This window comes from Cydia splendana, chromosome 20 (assembly GCF_910591565.1).
Source record: "Cydia splendana chromosome 20, ilCydSple1.2, whole genome shotgun sequence".
In the NCBI taxonomy this organism is placed as follows: domain Eukaryota; kingdom Metazoa; phylum Arthropoda; class Insecta; order Lepidoptera; family Tortricidae; genus Cydia; species Cydia splendana.
Genome location: NC_085979.1, coordinates 3,680,828 through 3,702,149, shown reverse-complemented (window position 1 = coordinate 3,702,149; position 21,322 = coordinate 3,680,828). Strand labels below are relative to the sequence as shown.

General features: G+C 39.7%; 1 protein-coding gene across 1 annotated transcript; it reads left to right on the top strand.

The window, feature by feature from the left end:
* Positions 1 to 10,344: 10,344 nt before the first annotated feature.
* LOC134800617 (zinc finger protein OZF-like) lies at positions 10,345 to 13,160 on the top strand. Its single transcript, XM_063773102.1, has 4 exons — positions 10,345 to 10,417; positions 10,950 to 11,012; positions 11,383 to 11,501; positions 11,907 to 13,160. The coding sequence occupies exons 1-4, from the start codon at positions 10,345 to 10,347 to the stop codon at positions 13,122 to 13,124; spliced, it is 1,473 nt and encodes a 490-aa protein (XP_063629172.1). The 3' UTR covers positions 13,125 to 13,160.
* Positions 13,161 to 21,322: the final 8,162 nt, after the last annotated feature.

Below are 21,322 nucleotides of genomic sequence, written 5' to 3'. Positions count from 1 at the left end.
TGCAGCTGGTGGTGGGCGGCTCGGGCTCGTGCGGCATCTGCTCGGCGTGCGTGGGCCGCCTGCGAGACGCGAGCGACTTCAAGCTGCAAGTGCAGTGCAGCCAGGCGGAGCTACGGGCGCGGCTGCAGGGAGCGAGCCGTGTAAAAGGTAGGGAACCACCACTAGGGAAACTATTAGTGAAGTTTAGTAATTTTATTTGAATTTTGTACAGAAGAAAATGAATAAAAATATTACAATCACACTTTAATCTACAGTGCTTGATGGTAGTGATTATATTCTCTTTGGTTGCACCATACACACACACACACACACACACACACACACACACACACACACACACACACACACACACACACAAGCTAAGTGTTGACTGCCCACTGCCCGCTAGATAGATTTATGGGACTTCTTTAAAATTATAAACCAAATTAAATGTCACATACAGTCAGCAGCAGAAGTTGCTAAGCGGGCCTGGTGTTCAAAATCTTAATTAGGTTTATAATGTTAAAGAAGTCTAATAACACCATCTATCGTGCAGTGGGCGATCAACCCTTAGCTGGTGTGTGTATGGTGCGACCATCAAGCTCGACACACTTTTGTGTCAAGTTAATTTTGAACACCTCACCCGCTTAGCAATTTCTGCTGCTGATGTACAAAGGAAAAAATAAGCAAAGCACTATTCAATACAAGCACTGGAGGTGCCCAGGGCTTGCTTTAAATAGTAGTGTGTCTACTTGAAATGACATAAATTAAAATATTTTGATAGAAAGTAATTTAATTGGTTGTTAGACTTCTTTACAATTGCTGTGTGAGCATAACTATAACAGGAAGATGATGTGATTTGTGTTGTGTTTGTTTGCTCTAGAGGAAGAATCTGCAGTTGAGGATCCTGAGATGCAGGACGGAGATGGGACCAGTGAGCCTGTATCAGGTCTGTATACTCTACTGATAGAAATAGTCATTATTATTTTTTAATAAGCTGGTGAGTAGAAGTTACCACAACTGATGTTGCTAGTATCAGACATATTATTGTCTAATGTCTAAGAGATGTCGCATGAGAAATTAGTTTCAATGACTGGTTGAAGGCAGCAGCTGGCTAACTTCACATTATATCACCCAGTGAAGTTACTTAAAATAAATGGTCATTGGGATAACATAGAAACAAATGTAAAATTTTTAATGTTATCATTTGTATACGAACAGTAATGAATGTGAGAGGAAAATTAATTACTTATATGTACATAAAAAGTGTACTATTAACACAGACTTAAATATACCATAGATGAAGCAAATATCACGATTTGTATTGAAACCAAGCGTGCCGACTTTTTACCACCTACTGTGACGTCACAGCCGCAAATTAGTGATGGGAAATCCTAACCGATTCAAAGACACCGATGCCCCTCTGCCCTGCTACGATTTAACTGCCTTCCTCATACTCAAAGATTTTATATCTGCGGTCTCGCTTGCTCACTCCCCGCTCCCCCTCTAACCACGCCAAAAATCACAAATCGATTGTCATGAATGACATCGATTTTCTGCCAGCCAAATGATAAAGACAGACGAATGATAAAAACAGACGAATGATCTTCTTCCCAACTTTTCCCTTCAATGAAACTGGTATTTTCAAAATCTATGACTGGATCATGTGGAAAACAAAAATAATGAAAGCTTTTTTAACACAATATAAATTTATAAACATACTAAACGTATAAACATGTAATCGTATATGTTTAAATTACCCTCGTTTTTAAAAGTGTCGTGTAAAATTAGGACATGATTTTTTTTGATCAATTACTACTAATAAAAATTTTATAATAGTTAATATCATTCATCTGTCCGATATCGATTAAAATCGTTTATTAGAAGCGATCGGTAGAACGAACAAAACTACTCGCTAAATTTGACAGACGACTGATAAACGGCCTGTACCACGAGGTCGAACCGATGCGCGACAGTATCGCTAGTTCCGATATTCATCGTCTCTTAACTCACAACGTCAAATCAAACGCTCAAAGCAAACGCACAATGTAATGTAAATATAATTTTGTAACGTTAATCTATAGTTACTTAGGTATTGTGACGTCTAGGTTCTGTTGTATTACAAGGTGATAAATAAAACTCAGTTGGTCAGTCAGGTGTGCTCCGCGACCCGCCTGTACGCCATGACAGTTGACAACAGAATGTCGACTTGCAGGTAGTTCGCATTGCACTTTTATTGTATAAACGTCACATCTCTTCCTTTTTATAATGATTTATTTATTTTATTTTATGCGTTAGCCATGCAACAATAGTTCAGTCATCTCACATCTGTTTATCTTATAACTGCTAGGTTAGTTTAGATTCTAATTCCGACATACTACCACCGGTTCGGAAAACAGCGTTAACCTCAGACCCGAGAAGAACCGGCGGAAGAAACTCGGCGAGGTGTGGATATATTCATTTCTCAACAGTTCAACAATAAACATTTTTTAACAATATAACCTTGGAATATTTACACTATTCCTAGTATCTCTCTCAGTTGCTTAGCGGTCAGCTGGAAGAGATCCTTTAAAGGGATGAGTTCGCCTTTGTACACATTTATTCTATTCTCTTATTGTTATGTACTTGTTTAGCGTAATAAAGTGTTTTAATACAATTATGGTTTTACTTTTACAATATCAGTCTCTCTCCTTCTTCTTTTTTCAGTTCTGAATTTCGAGTCTGCTTTCTTTTATTCAAATTGATAATAACTCGAGGTTTAAATATCTTACCAGTTTAACCTTAATTGATACATATTTTCTTTGGATGCTTACACTTTTCTAGGTATTTTCATTAGCGTTCAAGCTATATACACGTTTCACACAATTAATACCTATTTCGTTAATTTCCAATAAAATTGTAACATACAGGTCGCTTTCCAATAACATCTCGTACATGTACATTATTTATTGGCAACAACTGATTTCCTCAGTTTTACTTGGCTGTTTGATAGGTAATATAGTATAATATATAGATATAATGCAATTTATAATATACGTAAATGGTCCAATGTTAAGTAAGGTAAAAAGTCATACCAGATATCACAACCTATTTAGTTTTACTTGTGTACTGGTATGTTATTTACGCAAACCATGATCTATACAAATAGATTTCTATTACTCGGGTAAAATGATGTAGGTACCTACATATTTGACCGTTATTATTATAAATTGCATTAGATACATTATTTTATTACCGTTTTTTAATTATAATACTTGCTGAATACAGTATTGACCTCAATTATATTCAAGTATGGTATATCGACTGTACTGTTAATCTAGCAACTTAATGTTACTTATACAATGAATGATATTATTTATGTTATGAAAACAACTTTAATCCCTGCTTACAATTGGAAGTTGATTTTAGCCTTGACTATAGTCTACAATAGCCCTTGACTACAATATACACAGCCTTAATTTTACAGTTACAGTCACATTAATAATTTTTTTTATAGACATTTTGCTTCTTTTAGGTTCAATTACTTACAGATTTATTATAGAGCAAAACTAGCACCTGTGTATGTTCATTTTGATGGTGGCATATATTGTTTAACTCTAATTATGTATATTTTACAAGGAACCAATGGAATTTCATTACCATGAACACGGTTTCACCGACTACATTGTTCGAAGATTTACTTTATTATTATTCCGTTGCTTTAATAAAACCCTACGCCATTTTGGGTTTTAGTTCATACTTGGTACTTAGTACCTGTACGATAATTAAACAACGACTTAAGTAAATAACTCTTTGATAATATATTATATATGTACTCTTGCAAATATAGAGGCTCGATCTGCAACCTCAATTTACAAGGTTTGTTTGATTTTGTTAGTTTCAACCTCAACTAGGCAAACTGCAATTTGGTGCAATCAAGATCACGTCTGGTCCTTACGTTTTTATACGTACACAGTATAAATTTCCCACTAACGTGCCTTTTTATTACACTTAATTAAAACTCATCTCTATCTGGGTAACTGTCCGATATTGACGCCATCGCTTGGCCGTCCATTTTACGGATTTGGTTACTATGTTCGTATGTGTATGTTTTCACTATTAGGAACAAGTCATATATAAAGTAGCGCAGTGGGAGTGCAAGGTTTCACGCATCGTCACTGATTGGTACTTTGTATTTTTTTCAGCATTTACTTTAGATACCTACACAATGTGTGGCATTGTGACGGACCCAGCGTCTATTTATTTACCTTAAATTGACCTTTGACCTGATTGTAAATTTATAGAATTACTATTGTGTTCTTTTGGCACTAAAATTAGTTGATTGGCTTTAGGTAATTTATTTATTTTTGGACTTTAATTTAGTCGGCCCGTCGACTTTTATCGGTACTCATTTAGTCCTAGTGCAACTTTGCATTTTGAATTGGCCTTTGTAGGCACATTTATCACATGCCGGCACATTTTATCTTTTAGGGGGAAGGCGGCGCCATTATCGCAATCCTGTCTACCTGTTTGTTATGTTTGCCCAAAAACTCTTTCAGTTGCCTCCTAACATTTTATCAAATTTGTTCCCATAATCACTTGTTTATTGTAACTGAAACCCCTAGATTCAATATTTTCCTTTAGATCGGCGGAGGCTCAATTTTCCGCATTGAAATCACATTTAGAATCATTAGGAATAGATTAGATTAGAAATTTCCAAAGTACAATTCTTGTTGCATCAGTCGAAACACGAATCGTTCGTACAAACTCTGTTTTTGCGAAAAGTATTCTTATAATTTGTCGACAGCAACTTTAAAAATGCCCATTACGCTAGCTTCTGAAACGTGCGTACTTGGAAGAGTGCTCGCAGATAGCAGGCACACGACACTCAGGCACATTCTAAAGCGGACAATTAAGACATTATTGTAATACTATCCGTAAGTAAGCACGGAAAATGTGCGTTAGGTAAGTACCTTCTAACTACCGAGTTTCTGTACGGAGTTATCGAAGTAACCTAACGTGTAACAAACAGAACAGGTAGACACATATACATAGGATTGGGCCCCAAGACATACATTAAAGTTCAACGAGTCTTTGTGACAATAACCTGAGTTTCACTCCTTAACGTTAATTATAGTCACATATTACTAACAATTTAAATTTTATGGAATTTTTCCTTAGCTATATTTATTTTTAATTCTGAAGAACTTATCATTTGCACTACATGGGCCGATATCCCATGCAGCACTCGCGGAGTTTTCACTCCAATGGTATTTCCTTATTCGGACTTAGGTTCCACTCACGGAGTCTTCACTCCAATTGTAGGTATTTATTTATACGGAACTCGTATCTTGCATAAACTATACATTAATACCATTGTCTTTTCAGCCTATGAAACTCGACTTTTCTAGTTTTCATATTTATAGGCAAGGTTGTGTCAATGTCTAGTTAGTTATTTTAAATACACCATAGTCGGCATCAGCAACCCCGCCCCACCCCCATAACCGCGGTACTTGCATTTGAAAACTCGTTTAAATAATTAAATAAAGAACTTATTTAAGGAGGACAAGGTAAGCATTTCATGAGTTTCCAAATGTAATCGATCACCGCGCAATCATTGCTGGCGCAGCAGAATTATTAAGCATAGCCATACCTTCCCAAGGCCCACGGTCCTACCAGCTGTAGTAGGTACTTTCTAAGTTCGGTGGAAGAATTTTTTACATTTATTCGGAAAATGGTTTTTTTTATTATAATTATTTTCAACAAAATCTGTTTACTGCACACATGTACGCCTCTAGATTCTTCAGACTCTCAAGACTCTTAGACTTCTTTAGACTATTTAAACTCTTACAATCTTTAGACTCTAACTTAGATTCTGTAGTCTCCTTAAGACTCTTTAGACTATTTAGACTATTAAGACTATTTAGACACTTTACTTTTTAGACTATTTAGACTCTTTACTCTTTAATCTCTTGAGACTCTTTAGACTCTTTAGACTTTTTAGACTATTTAGACTCTTTAAACGCTTTAGACTCTTTAGACTATTTAGACTCTTTAGACTCTTTAGACTCTTTAGACTCTTTAGACTATTTAGACTCTTTAGACTCTAGACTATTTAGACTATTTAGTCTCTTTAGGCTCTTTAGACTATTTACTCCTTAGACTCTTTAGACTCTTTAGACTATTTAGACTCTTTAAACGCTTTAGACTCTTTAGACTATTTAGACTCTTTAGACTCTTTAGACTATTTAGACTCTTTAGACTATTTAGACACTTTGGACTCTTTAGACTCTTTAGACTCTTTAGACTCTTTAGACTCTTTAGACTCTACTCTTTTAACTCTTTAGACTTTTCAGACTCTTTTCACTCTTTAAACTCTTAAGACTCTTTAGGTTTAAACTCTTAAGACTTTAGGTTCTTTAATCTAACTTATTTTTATTTTTTATTTCCTTATACATATATTATGTGATGTGAAAAGCAGTATGGGTCACATGGTAGCAAAATTATTTTCACTTTGGGCGTTAACACTTGAATCCCTCACTACGCTCAGTATTCCATTTTAATACCTCGCTTCGTTCAGGATTCAATGTTCGCCGTCGCCGTAACCATGACATTTTGCTCCTTAGCGACACAACCTAATGTTTAATTGAAGCAGAGTTGCATCTGTTTTGCTTCGTTCCATTTTAAACAAAACAAAATCAACCCTGAATCCTACACTATAGATTCAAATTTCAATAGCAAATTTCAGACTTTTTCCTTGTATGGCTGGGCCCCAGGAGGGTAAGTGCAATATTAACACAACAACATTTACAACCATAAAAGTATTCCATTTTTGGAGAATACTCGTATTAAGCTTAAGCTTTACGACAAATTTCACCGACAGTATCAGTTTGTTTACTTATTTTTCCTTTTGCATTATAGAAACAAGACCCAGATAATATTATGCTGATTTGGTTAAATAATTTAAATGCATATCTAACTAGCACACGTAAGCTAAGTAGCACCATGTTGTATAGCAGATGATCTGTTGATTTTTATTGAGTCTGACGCTAAATAAAGCGTACACTTATTATTTATTTAGGTAGATAACTTCTGGTTAAAAGTGTTAACCCTATTATGTGAACTATTATTAAGCATTTGTCGTTAATTTGATACATCTGTGAGCTAATAATAAACTACAGCGCACCCAGATATTGTTTCAACAACCGTTAACGCAGACAGCACCACGTTGGTATACTTAGTTACCTGTAGTAAATTACCGGTGAACAGACATATTCAGCACTACACAGCAATATGCGCGACAGTTTATTTATTATACGTATAACTTAATTATAGTTTTACACGCTTCCTTAAATACACAGTCGCTATAAAAGTTTTATTTCTATTTTATAATAACTTATTTTACTGTATTTGGCTTAATTTCTGTTCACCGACCCGTTTTTTGGAAAGGTAAAAGCATTAAATAGTATTTAAACTGAATAAGACGTTGAAATGTGCCCTATAGTAATAATATTAGCGTAAAAATAGTTCTTTTCTCGATCAAAATATAGTTTAAATACCAGAAGTGTACCTTATAAAGATGTTTATGTGCTCAGAGCTATAAATTAAGTCCACAATGGGTCCATCATACCTGTGCTATTTGGGCATTCGTCTCCCTCCCTTATATTGAAGAAATAATTTCAAACTGATAACTTTTTGTCGGTTATTTAGCAACTACATCGATTTTTTTTGTTTTTTCTTACGTTCTTTATCCTCGTCGCCATTGTGACGTCTAGGTTCTGTTGTATTACAAGGTGATAAATAAAACTCAGTTGGTCAGTCAGGTGTGCTCCGCGACCCGCCTGTACGCCATGACAGTTGACAACAGAATGTCGACTTGCAGGTAGTTCGCATTGCACTTTTATTGTATAAACGTCACAGGTATATTATTGGAATCACAACCAGTGGCCTATTTTATAAAGCTACAAGTTACAATTTACAAGCGGAAGTCTCGTTCGAACACATAGGGTTAGAAAGAGACTTCCGCTTGTAAATTGTAACTTGTAGCTTTATAAAATAGGCCACTGGAATACTTAAAAAATTGTTTAGAATGAATTTACGCATAATATCATTTTAAAATTACTTACCTGTGATAGGAAATATGTCCTTGCCCTTGGGTGCTTGCAATTTTTGGGCTGTTGCAGTTAATTACCACGCAACGAGGCATTTTTTAAATTTTTACGGACGACCGGCTGCCACAACTGGCGCGCGTGGAATGTCAATAGCGACGGCCAACCTAGACGCTTGGTCCGGGTTCGGACACGCGAAGTAGATGCATTTGCGTCATCTATATGTAATCTCCTTTGTCTTAATCAACTATTACCCGGCGTGGCTCACTCCGCGATTTCATTACGTCACTGCAAGTACATGCAGTCCACACCAATTTCGGTGTCTAGCAGTAGTAGTTGCCGCGCACCGCTACGGAACGGACGCTTGATCGCGCTTGCGCCACCTTGCGGTCATATCTGTCGTAATAGACGCGTTTTGTTAGAGAGTGAACCGTCTGTACCTAGTACTATTATTTTTTCTGGACAGTAAAAAAATCACTCAGTACCGGTTACTGCGCAGAACATGGGGTTTAATATAGTGTTGTTGCTCTAGATGACGTGCTCCGGTTAAACATGGCGGCCGGAGACGGGGCGACCGACGAGGGTGAGCCGCTGTTGCGTGAGTACCTGCTTCATAGCTACAAGTCAGTAGTTCAAGTGGAATAACAGGGTGGCTAAAAAATAACTGCATTCCCGTTGCCAGGGTAGTTTTGGAATTATACTGAGCAACTTTTACTATGGTACCAACCCCGAAATCGCGGAAAAAAATTTTGCTGTTTCATACATTTTAGCTGGAAATCAGACTGTTTGTTCAGATATTGTTTACTATGGCGCTCTATACGCCTTCAACATTCGCGTCGATAAATTGTCTTATATAATAGCTGTCGAAGATATTATTACTCATGGTGATATCAGATTTCTCTCTTGAGCTGTAATCAAATTCAAATGTCATGATTCTGTCCCACTATTAACTGCTTGATCCATCTCAATCACTGATTAAATGTATATTTAATTACACAAACGGGTCTACCGCGATATACTTTCATTATTTTTACCTTAAATTCCAACGTTTCAGCTGAGTTGCGGTAGACCCGTTTGTGTAATTAAATATGTGTACAAAACACATTCAATGCCGAAAACCCGACTATCGGGTATTTTTAGATTTCGTTCCCAGGCCGGACGACCCAATAGTCGGGATCGTGGTACTACTGCTTTATATGACAAAATTGTTGTGGCCTGGCCCCTATTTCACCAACGTGACAGGTGCGACAATTCGACAAGTCTCATTGTTGCTGACGTCACATGCATCCATGGGCTACGGTTATCGCTTACCATCGTGCGGGCCGTATTCCTGTTTGTCACCATCATTGTATTATTAAAAAACAACTTTATTATATCGGCAAAAAACAGGTATTTCTCTTGTGATGTTTATGATGATAATGATGACAATTGTCACAAGATTTCAAAGAACTTTCGGTAATTCTTGACAGCAAATGAGTTCTGTGTCGGAATTTCGTGACAATTGTCGTATTTCTTGTGACAATTGTCATTAGCTTCGCAAAATAAATACTTATTTACTGGCGATATAGTGGAGTTTTTTTTAATTAACATGTTGGTGGCAAACAACCACACCGCCCGTCTGATGGTAAGCGGTTACCGTAGCCTATGGAGGCCTGTGACGTCAGTAACAGTGATGTCGACAAATGCGACATTTGTCACGTTGGTGAAATAGGGCCCTGGCGCGGATGTCTTGTTTGGCTGGGTGGCAATGAATGTGTTTAAGTGTTCTTCTTCTTCTTCTTCCTCGCGTTATCCCGGCATTTTGCCACGGCTCATGGGAGCCTGGGGTCCGCTTGACAACTAATCCCATGATTTGACGTAGGCACTAGTTTTTACGAAAGCGACTGCCATCTGACCTTCCAACCCAGAGGGGAAACTAGGCCTTATTGGGATTAGTCCGGTTTCCTCACGATGTTTTCCTTCACCGAAAAGCGACTGGCAAATATCAAATGATATTTCGTACATAAGTTCCGAAAAACTCATTGGTACGAGCCGGGGTTCGAACCCGCGACCTCCGGATTGAAAGTCGCACGCTCTTACCGCTAGGCCACCAGCGCTTCTTCTTAAGTGTTATATGATTAAATGTAGTATCAAGGCCCACAGCCGCTAGCTCAATCTCCCCCACGACACTGGTAGCGTTGCCACACTGAACTATGAGATCTGGTGCACTAGGCACGACCCGGAACGGAGCGAGGACGCGAGATCCCTGAGTCGTCGACACAATTAAGCCACAAATAGTATGTTTGTTTCAGATGAAGAGCTCATAATCAAGCCAGAATCGAACGAAGATGAGACAAGCGATGAGATGTCGCGTAAGTACCAACTTGAATAGCAACGGTGTTACAATTATTAGAGAATACACAAACTGTAGCATTGGGAAGGTTTCCCAATCGGTGAACCAATCTACCAATATACCGGGATATATCAGTCTGGTTGTTATAATTATAAATAATCTTCGAAATAAAGGTACTTCTGTGAATTTGTAATATTTATGTGTAATGTATCTAAATCTCTTGATTTTTGTAGGTCTCGTACTCCAGTCCAGGCTATCCGTAGATAGTGATAGGACTTTTCGTAACTTAGGATCTACTTTACAGTATGAGCCCCGACTAAAGTACCCACGTCGCCATACTTGCTGTATCGAAAAGTGGATTCTCAACCTGGCCTCCGTTTGACGACTAAGCCAATTCTTAGGACTGCAGCATTATTGTTTTCGAAATATACCAAAACCTAACCTACCTCGCGGTAATCCACAATCGCAAATGCGAGTATTTAAAACTATTTCATTTTAAATATAACTGTATAGTTATGTAAGACACGCATGAAGTAGAGTTGTTGTTGTAGTGGAGGAGCGGGCAGTCAAGTCGGAGTCGTCGGACGCGGCGAGTGACGAGGACTGTGTGTCGGGTGAGTACTGCGACACCACGATACTACGGCACAGGCCTCCTCTCGTGCGCGAGAGAGCTTGGGCTATAGTCCCCACGTTGGCCCACTGCGCGTTGGAGACTTCACATAAGTACACCTATGAATTTCTTCGCTGATGTATGCAGATTTTATCAGGATGTATGGAATATATGAAGAAATGTTCCGTACATAAGTACCAAAAATTTATTGGTACGAGCCAGGATTTGGCCCGCGACCTTCGGATTGAAAGTCGGAAGTCATATCCTCTCGACCACCTTATTTTGATGACAATCCTGGACAAAGTCGAAATTGTTGTTAAATTAATTATATGTGTTGTAATCTGTTTAAATTGTTTTGTTAATTTGTGTTTCAGTGTCTTCGGACGGCAGCGCCGCCCGCGCCGTTCGGACGGCAGCGCCGCCCGCGCGCACCACGGAACAGCTCGCGATGGCTTGTTCCGTGGTGCTCGAGCGCCTCCGCGACGACGCTGAAGTTCACAGTGGAGACAAACCATACTATTTCAGAAACGAGACTATTTTAAGAAAACACATAGAAAACACACACTTGTCGACCGGATCAAAATCATTTGCTTGTGATTTTTGTAGCTCTACGTTTCAAACCGAATTGCTTGTGATAGAACACGAGAAAAGTGAACATGGTGTTTCAAATTTCATGTGTGCTGAATGTGAGTATACGACAAGTTCCAAGAAAACTTTAGAGACTCATGTAAAGAGTCATTCTTTGGATAATAATGTCAATTGTAGTCACTGTAGTTACATGAGTTCGTGTAAAAGTGATTTCCATAAACACCAAACAATACACATTGCTGGAGAAGCTTTTGAGTGTAGCAACTGTGACTTCAAGTGCAGTGTTGAATCAAACCTGCGACGTCACCAGAAGACGCACGAACGGAGCCACCAGAGAATGCTCACTGAAAAACAGCTTTACGAATGTAGTCATTGCGACTACAAGTGCAGTAGTTCTAATTTACGAAGACACGAACGGACACATACTGGCGAGAAGCGTTTTACGTGCAGCTATTGTAATAGTAAATTCAGTCGTAAATCAAGCTTACGAGTTCACCTGATGATACATACTGGAGCCAAGCCATTCAAATGTAGCGATTGCGACTACAGGTGCAGGACGAAAGCAAACTTGTTAGAACACCAGAACATACACACTGGAGAGAAGCCGTACACATGCAGTCAATGCGACTACAAGAGCAGGGCTCGTTCAACCTTACGAATACACAAAATGACACATACTGAAGAGAAGCTTTTAAAATGTGGCTACTGTGATTACAAATTCAGTCAGAAATCAGACTTCCAAAAACACATAATTATACATACTGGGGCAAAGCCATTTCAATGTAGCAACTGCGACTTCAAGAGCAATTGGAAAGGAAACTTACGAGTTCACCAAAGAATACACACAGGTGAAAAGCCGTACAAATGTAGTCATTGTGACTACAAGTGCAGTGATAAGACAAGCTTACGTTATCACGTAATGACACATACTGGCAAGAAGCCTTTTCAGTGTAAGCACTGTGATTACAAATGCAAAAAGAAATCACATTTACAAAAACACATAATGATACACACTGGAGAAAAGCCTTACACATGTAGTCATTGCGACTACAAGTGCAGAGATAGGTCAAGCTTACAAAATCACGAAAGGACACATAATGGCAGGAAGCCTTATCAGTGTAGCCACTGTGATTACAAATTCAAACAGAAATCACAATTAAATAAACACCAGATGATACACACTGGAGAAAAGCCTTACACATGTAGTCATTGCGACTACAAGTGCAGAGATAGGTCAAGCTTACGATATCATGAAATGACACATACTGGCAAGATGCCTTTTCAGTGTAGCCACTGTGATTACAAATGCAGCCTGAAATCAGGCTTACAACGTCACATAAGAATACACACAGGAGAAAAGCCGTACAAATGTAGTCATTGCGACTACAAGTGCCGTTATAGGACAAGCTTACGTTATCATGAAAGGACACATACTGGCGAGAAGCCTTTTCAGTGTAGCCTATGTGATTACAAGTGCACTCAAAGTTCACATTTAAAAAGTCACCAGAGGACGCACAAATGTAAGTAGTGATCGTGATTACAATGTGGTGATAAACAATTTATGAACGAATTCCGTTCAGGTGACCAAGCAATTTTGCAAATCGTTGTACATGTTTCACAATCTATTTTGAGCTTTCGGAGAGTAAGTAAGAGTTTAAATATAAAAAAAAGTTTTAGGCGAAATTTCATTTTTGTTGCAAGCTTTTATCGCTGACTGTACTTTTCTATCCACAGGCAACACACATCTCATCGACACACTAACAACCCCAACACAATTAGTTTGCGTTGTTCTATCTCAGAGTTCGTATGGCCACCTCCTGTCTCCATCATCAGATCAGCTCCATGTCATCATAATATTGCATTGTCATCCAATTTACATACGTATGCAAAAATTCAGCTCAATCGGAAATCAAGAAATGGGTCAAATTTAGCTTCCATGATTTGACCCACACTAACTAAACTAACATACCTTCATACATACTAACAAGACAAGTTAAATAAAAGCTTGTATATTAAAAATGACTGCTTCTAGTTCTCAGGAAGATATAAAGACACAACCAAAGAGTTAATTGTGTTTATTATAGTTTATAAGTCATACTCTTATTTAAAATTAAGCTATACTTAAATGAGTTTTACCTTCAATATACTGATAGTCATTATTTTATGTACGTTTAAAAAAGTTAAATTGTAATGATTACATAGCTGACTAGATATTTTTTATGAAATAAATGTGGTCTGGTGTCTTTCATGCCTTTACCTCAAACAATAAACAAAATGGCGGGCAATCTATTTTAACAAGTGCGATGAAAAACATTGTATCAAACACAAGCGGTATGAAAATTGTAAACTCGAGTCATAAAACCCCTCTGCCCCGTCCCTGCCCATCGTGTATCTATTGACTCTCTTTAACAATGTTGTCCATACCAGGGGTAGGATACTAGAGGGTTCGGACATTCTCGGCTCTTTTCGGCTCAGCATTGCTCCGAGCAATTATTAGGGTTGGCAAAACTTGAAGTGCCTTTGGGTGCAAAACCACAAACAGGATAATAACTTGAATTTGACAACCCAAAATAGCAAAGGGATAGTGCCATACATTAGAAAGGGACAGCACGATCCGTCCCTGAACCGCTGTCAAACTTCGGTAGGTATTGTAGGAAGTTTCTTGTCTGTACGATAGTATGTATGTGCTATTACTTATTCTGTGTTCATACGTCTCTTATTGCACTATGTAATATAATTTACTTTTGCAGATGGTAGTAGTGTAGTACTTACAGTATAATATATATTAAGTACACTTTTATTCCTCCATCACCGGTCCATGTGACACTCGTTGAGGCAGAGAAGGACAAGGCGAGCAGTTCCTATCTTTTACTTTTCTTAAGATAAGTACTTATGCGTCGCTTAATTTACAGCTCGGGTAAATCCATTCGACCCTCTCAGCTAATATCTACCCCTCCTCTTACCCTTCTTTTACCTTTTCTTAATACCAAAATTATGCCAAAATCGCATAATCTGACAGATGTATTTACCCGAGTTGGAAGTTACGGAAATCTTATGTAACATCACTAACATCCCTTCCCTTTCATCAAAGATTCAATGATTGTATATAACATATGTGTAGTGTAAGGTTTTGGATTCGGCAGCTGGTGTAGATGGCGCTATACGGTCATTCTGTTTCTTAAAAGTTGACGTTTGACAAAATTAACACAGAAAAATATGGCTCCGTCCAGCGCCATCTATTCCATTCATAGTATCCATTGGTATGACACTCGATCATTTTTGTACATTTTTTTATATGTAATTAAACTCATAGTAACTACGTTGGAGTTCATATTCAGCATCCACAAACCAGATTGGCCCTTCAACGCTACAGTAGCCGCAATACTAACTGGCGAGTCAGGTCATAATGCCATCTCTTTCACTCTTGGTTAGTTTTAACAAGGTTAAAGAAGATAGCACTATGGCTTCAGTCGCCAATTGGTATTGCAATGAGTATAGCACTGGCGCTATGGTGGGTGATGCGGACAAATGCAGTCCCCTCATGGGCAACCAAAAATGAATACGACAAATGCGGTCACCTCATGGGCAACCAAAATGAATCGGACAAATGCAGTCCCCTCAAGGTTCCGCCTAAAATGAATAGCACACAAGCGGGCAATCCTAGATCCCCGGATGAGCCACCATAAATGAAGACGACAAAGGCGGGCAGCTGCGTCAGCTACTCTCTCTCTCTCGTCTCTCTTACTCTAAGCATGGGCCACCAATGGTCCTTGGCGCTTCCCTGGCGCGCAAGTACACATGTACTTAGGAGTAGACATGTGCGCCGCGCCGCCGCGCCGCCGCCGCCGACGATTTTTCCACGCCGCCGCCGCCGATAAATTTGACCGGCGTATAATCGGCGTGGGAAATTTTGATACCTAACATATCTTATTGCCTTTTGCGTAGTGAGTAGATAGTATCAGACATATAATTTGAAGATCCTTATGCTTTTTCGCTTATTATTTGCCAGTGAACCAAATTAGCATCATTTTTGTCGTTGCGGTGTTAGCTGTGATAACGATTTAGCGTTAATTTAAACAAGATCTAGTTTCTGGATCACAGGTTATTATTTGATATTTTATCGCACAGCTTTTTTTGTAGAACGCATTTTGTTTTAGTCTCTTGATTGTCAATTTAATCAGTGAACTAAAGTCAAGAAAATTGCAGGTATGCATATCCTAGGACATAAAAATGCTATTTTCTTCTTAGAATCTCCAGCCAGCATTCACTACGATTATAATTGCGTATTTTATGATATCTCGTGTGATGCTGGTGACACGCATAAGGGTCATCATATGATAGATATGGTTTGATTTATTTATCATATAATATACAATTTCATTTAATTTTAAAACAATCAACACGCAATCAATTCTTAGTCATTTTATCGTGATTATCGGCTTCTTTACTTAACAATATATATTTCAATCAAAATTATAAAAGTCAGGTTAAGCAATTACACTTATAGGAACTTAAATCACCAAGGGTCATCACTAAGCTACCAGTAAAGAAAACAAAGTAGACCTTAATATTCCATAAAACTCTTTTATGAAATACAATGTATTATCTCATAAAAAGTTTTTCAAGCGATTTTACGTTAGATGGCTCGTCTATCAAATCTTTGGGTAGTCGCTCGCAGTATGTAGGTCTGAGGACACGCGGGTTTCACCTGCAAGTGCCATGCGACACAGGACACTTCAAAGACATTCTGTTGAGCGAATCAACCTGGCGTTTACTTTCGAAAACGATGACATCTTTATTCTAAGGTTAGTAAGAAATGGTTGCCAAATGCCAAGTGACGTGATGGGATATAATTTTCGACAATAATTTAGAAAACACTCATATTATGTTTTGGATAGCCTAGTAAATACTCAGAAAGCTTTAATGTAGAGTTTCTACAGCCACATTCTCATGCAATATCAAAAATTATGCCACGCCGATTTCACGCCGATCACGCCGCCGCCGCCAATCAAAAAATCATCGGACGCCGCCGCCGATGATTTTGCCATCGGCGCACATCTCTACTTAGGAGCTGCTCTAGCTATCTTCCCTATGATCTAGTACTTAGCCTTCCATATACCCTTGACCTGGTGACACGTGGCTCTGCCGACCAGCTCCCAGCCGTCGTGTGTGCTGCCGCCGCGCTACGCTGACGACGCCAGCTCTCCGGCCAGCTGCATGGAGCACAGCCGCTGCCCTAGCGACTGGTGTGAGGATGTAACCCGTTCAAGAGTTAGGGACACGTGACGTCGTTATTGAAAGGCACTGAAGCTACTGATATAACATGTATTTCGTTACCACACTGATGCGTACTTATTTCTATATTTATTCTAACCGTAAACTACTGACTTAACTGAGGGCCGCCGCGGCATAAGTGTCTAACCAAATGATAAGATGGAGGAGCCGGCATGATCGACCGGCTACCACCGACGCAACCCGAGGTGCGTGCGCTCGCGACGAGGTCCGGAACCGAAGGGGCGATGCCACGGCTGTATGAATGTCCATTGCAACGAATGAATGAACGAATGAATTGACTGACTTTACTTATACCTTTTAATTACATTGAGCCATGGATTCTCGTTGATTTGGCGTGAACATTCCTGCGGGGCGGCCCCGAAAGTTGAGCGATTACATGAGCATTTATCAAAAGTTACCCTAACTTATTGATAATAACAATAATGATGATCACACAAGCAAATGACATAATATAAGTGACCAAGTTGACACACGATAGAGCAATCAGTACCTAGTAATGAGAACAAACAATTGAATAACGAAATTGATCTACCATTGAATGAAGAACATACTTAAATATTAAATAAACATGAGCAATGAAACCAAAGATGACTTATGAACTATTCCTTACAAGTTACTATACTTTATAGCTAATACATACAAGTTGAAAATGAGTCGGTTTAATCTTACCGCTCTGAATTCCAAATTGACTAATTTGACAAGACATTCTTGCACTCTTGAATCTCTAATTAACATAGCTTCTATGCTTAGGATGGGGTGACAGTTCATAGTTCATGAACACACATTGAAAATTAACATAAGTCATATGAACACATCTTTATGTTAACATTGAAATAATTGAAGCAATTATAATTGATTACAGAATCAGTTGAAAATAGTTTGGAATGTGAGTTGAGTTGAAAACGTGACGAACATTCTAGTGTCCTTACAAGGACATTCTGACATTGAAAGTAATTATGAATAATAATGAATGAACAAACTAAATTGAACCTTGTACCTGTATTGATGCGACTAGGGTGGGCACCCACGTCGAATGACAAACCGTGTGAACACCACAGCGACAACCTCGAAGCTCAGCGGCGACACGAGCCTGAGATGTACTTTCCCGGTATCTAAACACATGAAAAATACAATTTTAAGCTTTGACTGAGTGAGCATATTGATACGACTACTCTAAACTAGTAGAAGGTCAAATCTGCCATTAGCGGGTTTGAACTGTAGCATTGAATCTGAAATATGACATACAATCGCAGACTACACGATAAATCTGACGTCGCATCGACGAATCCAAAATGATTATGCTGAAATATAAACAACTGTACAGGTCCAGACCGCGCGAGGCTTTTGGCGGTCGGAGCCCGGGAAGCCGGTTACTGGCTACATGTCCATCCTTCGCCCAATACTGGTACTTTCTTGGATCCGGCCTCCCTTAGACTGGCGACTGGTTTGCGACTTGGGGTTTCGGTGTGTACGCCACACATATGCTCTTGTGGCACGGACGTGGACCGACTGGGACACCACGGATTATCTTGTCAAAAAAGTGCAGCCCGTTTTTCGAGACATGCGTCGCTTAATGACATAGTCCGTCGGTCTCTTGCCACCATCAATGTGCCTGCTCTTCTTGAGCCGACTGGCATTTTCAGAGATGATGGCAAGAGGCCCGATGGAGTGTCCTTAGTTCCTTGGAGCTTGGGACGGATGTTGGTGTGGGATGCTACCTGCGTAGACACACTGGCACCGTCCCACCTCCAACGGACTACTGTAAAAGCGGGCGGAGCGGCGGAAAGCGCCGAAATTCTAAAACGTAACAAATATAAGAGCCTCGGTAGAGACATGACGATCCTATTTGAGTCGTGACCTACTGAGTTCAATGAACCTGCTGCACCAACAGCTGATTGCATTTCCGCAGCCGTCCTCCGACGCGAATGCAATATGTCCCAAAACCTTACAACTTCCTTGTAGGTATTCGTGAACATATGATCCAATGGTTCGGGTCCTCACGCTTCCGTCACTATTGAATGTAGAACGGAGTACATATTCGTCGCTCCCTCGGCAATCGAATATACTTCCATTGCTTGACTTAACGGCAGCAACATACGTTGCAAATATCCATTTCTGACATCCTTGACATTCGATGATGACTGACATAATCTGACCACAACATACATATATTTCAGTAGTTCATCTCTCACATGAACTCTTCCCGGTTTGCGTCAAAACGGGGTTCTAGGCAAGCTCTGCTTCCTCTGAATGAATTTAGAGCATGGCGAGGGCTTTGGGTTCGCCAAGCTGGGTCTGTCTGCCAGCGGCGGCAGCTGTCCATATCTTTGCCTCTAGGCAAGACTTTAGTAATGAAAATATACGACCTTTCTCTTTCGTGGTCCGCTGGGGTGCTCCGTCTGTCCTACGGACGGTTCCACCTTCCAACTTCCAAGACTCCCTCGAGTCAGGCCGCATGGAGACTGCTGTCCTTGACTGAAGTCCTCCTGCTGCGCTGATGATGATGATGGACGAGTCTGCGTGACTTCCATCAGACTTGAACGAAGCAGGTGCTGTCGTTCTCAACACCTGGAATGTCAGTGAGTATCCTTGAAACAGTGAAATATAATTGAACACATATTTTCCCAGATGGATGTCCACATCCTGAGTCTTATGACAATCCAATTAAATCCTTAAATTTGATATTTCTATAAGGTATTTCCTTGTTACCTTATACATACATGACTAGAACTACAATTTTAAATATAATCTTCCATTCAAATGTGCTCTGCACATTGACCCCTTGATTATCTATTCAATAGGTATAATGAATGAAACGTCGGTTGCGCTTCTTGCGCGCGCGTACCTACTCCAGGTCGCGTTACATGACTAGCCGATCAGCTGACCTACTGACTCGACTTGTGAGAAGGCCTCACTCTTCTCGTCCTCTAAGTTTCCTCCTCCGGAACTAGAGCTTGATATTGATTACCTATTTGAATTGAGTGACCGCTTTCCCTGGTTTGACTTATTGATGTACTTGACGTGGCGTGGCGTGACGTGACCCCTGCTCCCGTCGTACAGCAATGAGCTATACGCCAACAACTGACAATAAGCGCACCAGTCGCGCTCCAAAAATCCAGTGCACAATGACCACATAGGCACCAGAAACAAGCACCTGCGTTCCGTGACCAGGTCCTCTTCTTCGAGAACACCAGTGGTCCGACAATCTCGGACACACTTGTACTGAACGCTGCTATCACTCGAGCAGCATGAGCATAATACGGTAACAGATTCACCTGATACTCGGTTCCTGGTCCACTGCCAGGACCCTCGCTGGTGGCGTCGGCCTCCGCGCCTGCCCAGCTGCACAGATATCTGCTCCCCCATTCACCGTAGGTGGCACATCCTGCTTCACTCCACTGCTCGGCCAGCAACTCCTGGTCGGCAACAGGCAGCACTCCAAGTGACTACTGCATTGCTCCAAGTGGCTGCTGCGTTGTTCCTTGAACAACATCCTTATTCTGACACGCAATCTCTGAAACATTATTAAAAGTACAGATGGCAGCGCTGTCAACGTGAACACTAGCTCCGTATCTCTGTAAATTAATTAAAAAGCAGAAGAAGCCAAAAGTAGCGAATTACTAATTAAGTAATAGATAAACATCCGTAGTGCCAGTGAAAGTGCAGATATCGAAAACAAAGTGCTATATTGGTTAAAAAATGAGTGAAATAGAACAACTGGAAACGGAGCAAACCGTTACTCTAGGACCTGAACTTTGAATCGTAAAGTTAACGGGGACCCAAAATAGGCAATCCAGACGACAGACTAATCAGGTACGCTATAAAAAATATCTGTACATAAACAAAAATAGAAACGAAAAACCCGAAATTTACGATAAACTTCAGAAATTAACCACAACGCCATCTATTGAAACTTTTTGGGAAGCATAATCATATTATCGGGGTTTGCAAGAAAGAGACAAACTGAACTAAACAAACATTACCGAGCGAGCGAGAACCATATAGTTATTCCAAGACCTATTGAACTAAGCGACACATCATCCTTTACGCCCCGCCCACTCATTAGCACAATACTGCCGTAAAAATAGGCCTACGACTATCTACTAAATAACCGATATTATAATACAAAATGGACTGTAAAGCGTGCGATTTGAAACTTGAGAGAAACGAATTAATAAAATGTGTGACATGCACTCTCAACTACCATTATACGTGTTTGAATATAACATCAGCAACTTTTAGGGAAATGAGACCAGACCAAAAGAAAGTACTGAATTGCCCATACTGCTCGAACATAACAACACGTCGAAAGACGGACGAGACACCTGTACGCAGACCACATAACTACACAGAACTAGACACCACAAACACCACAATAATGTCAGTCGACGAAGATTCACCTCGACAACATTCCCGATTTAGCATAGACCA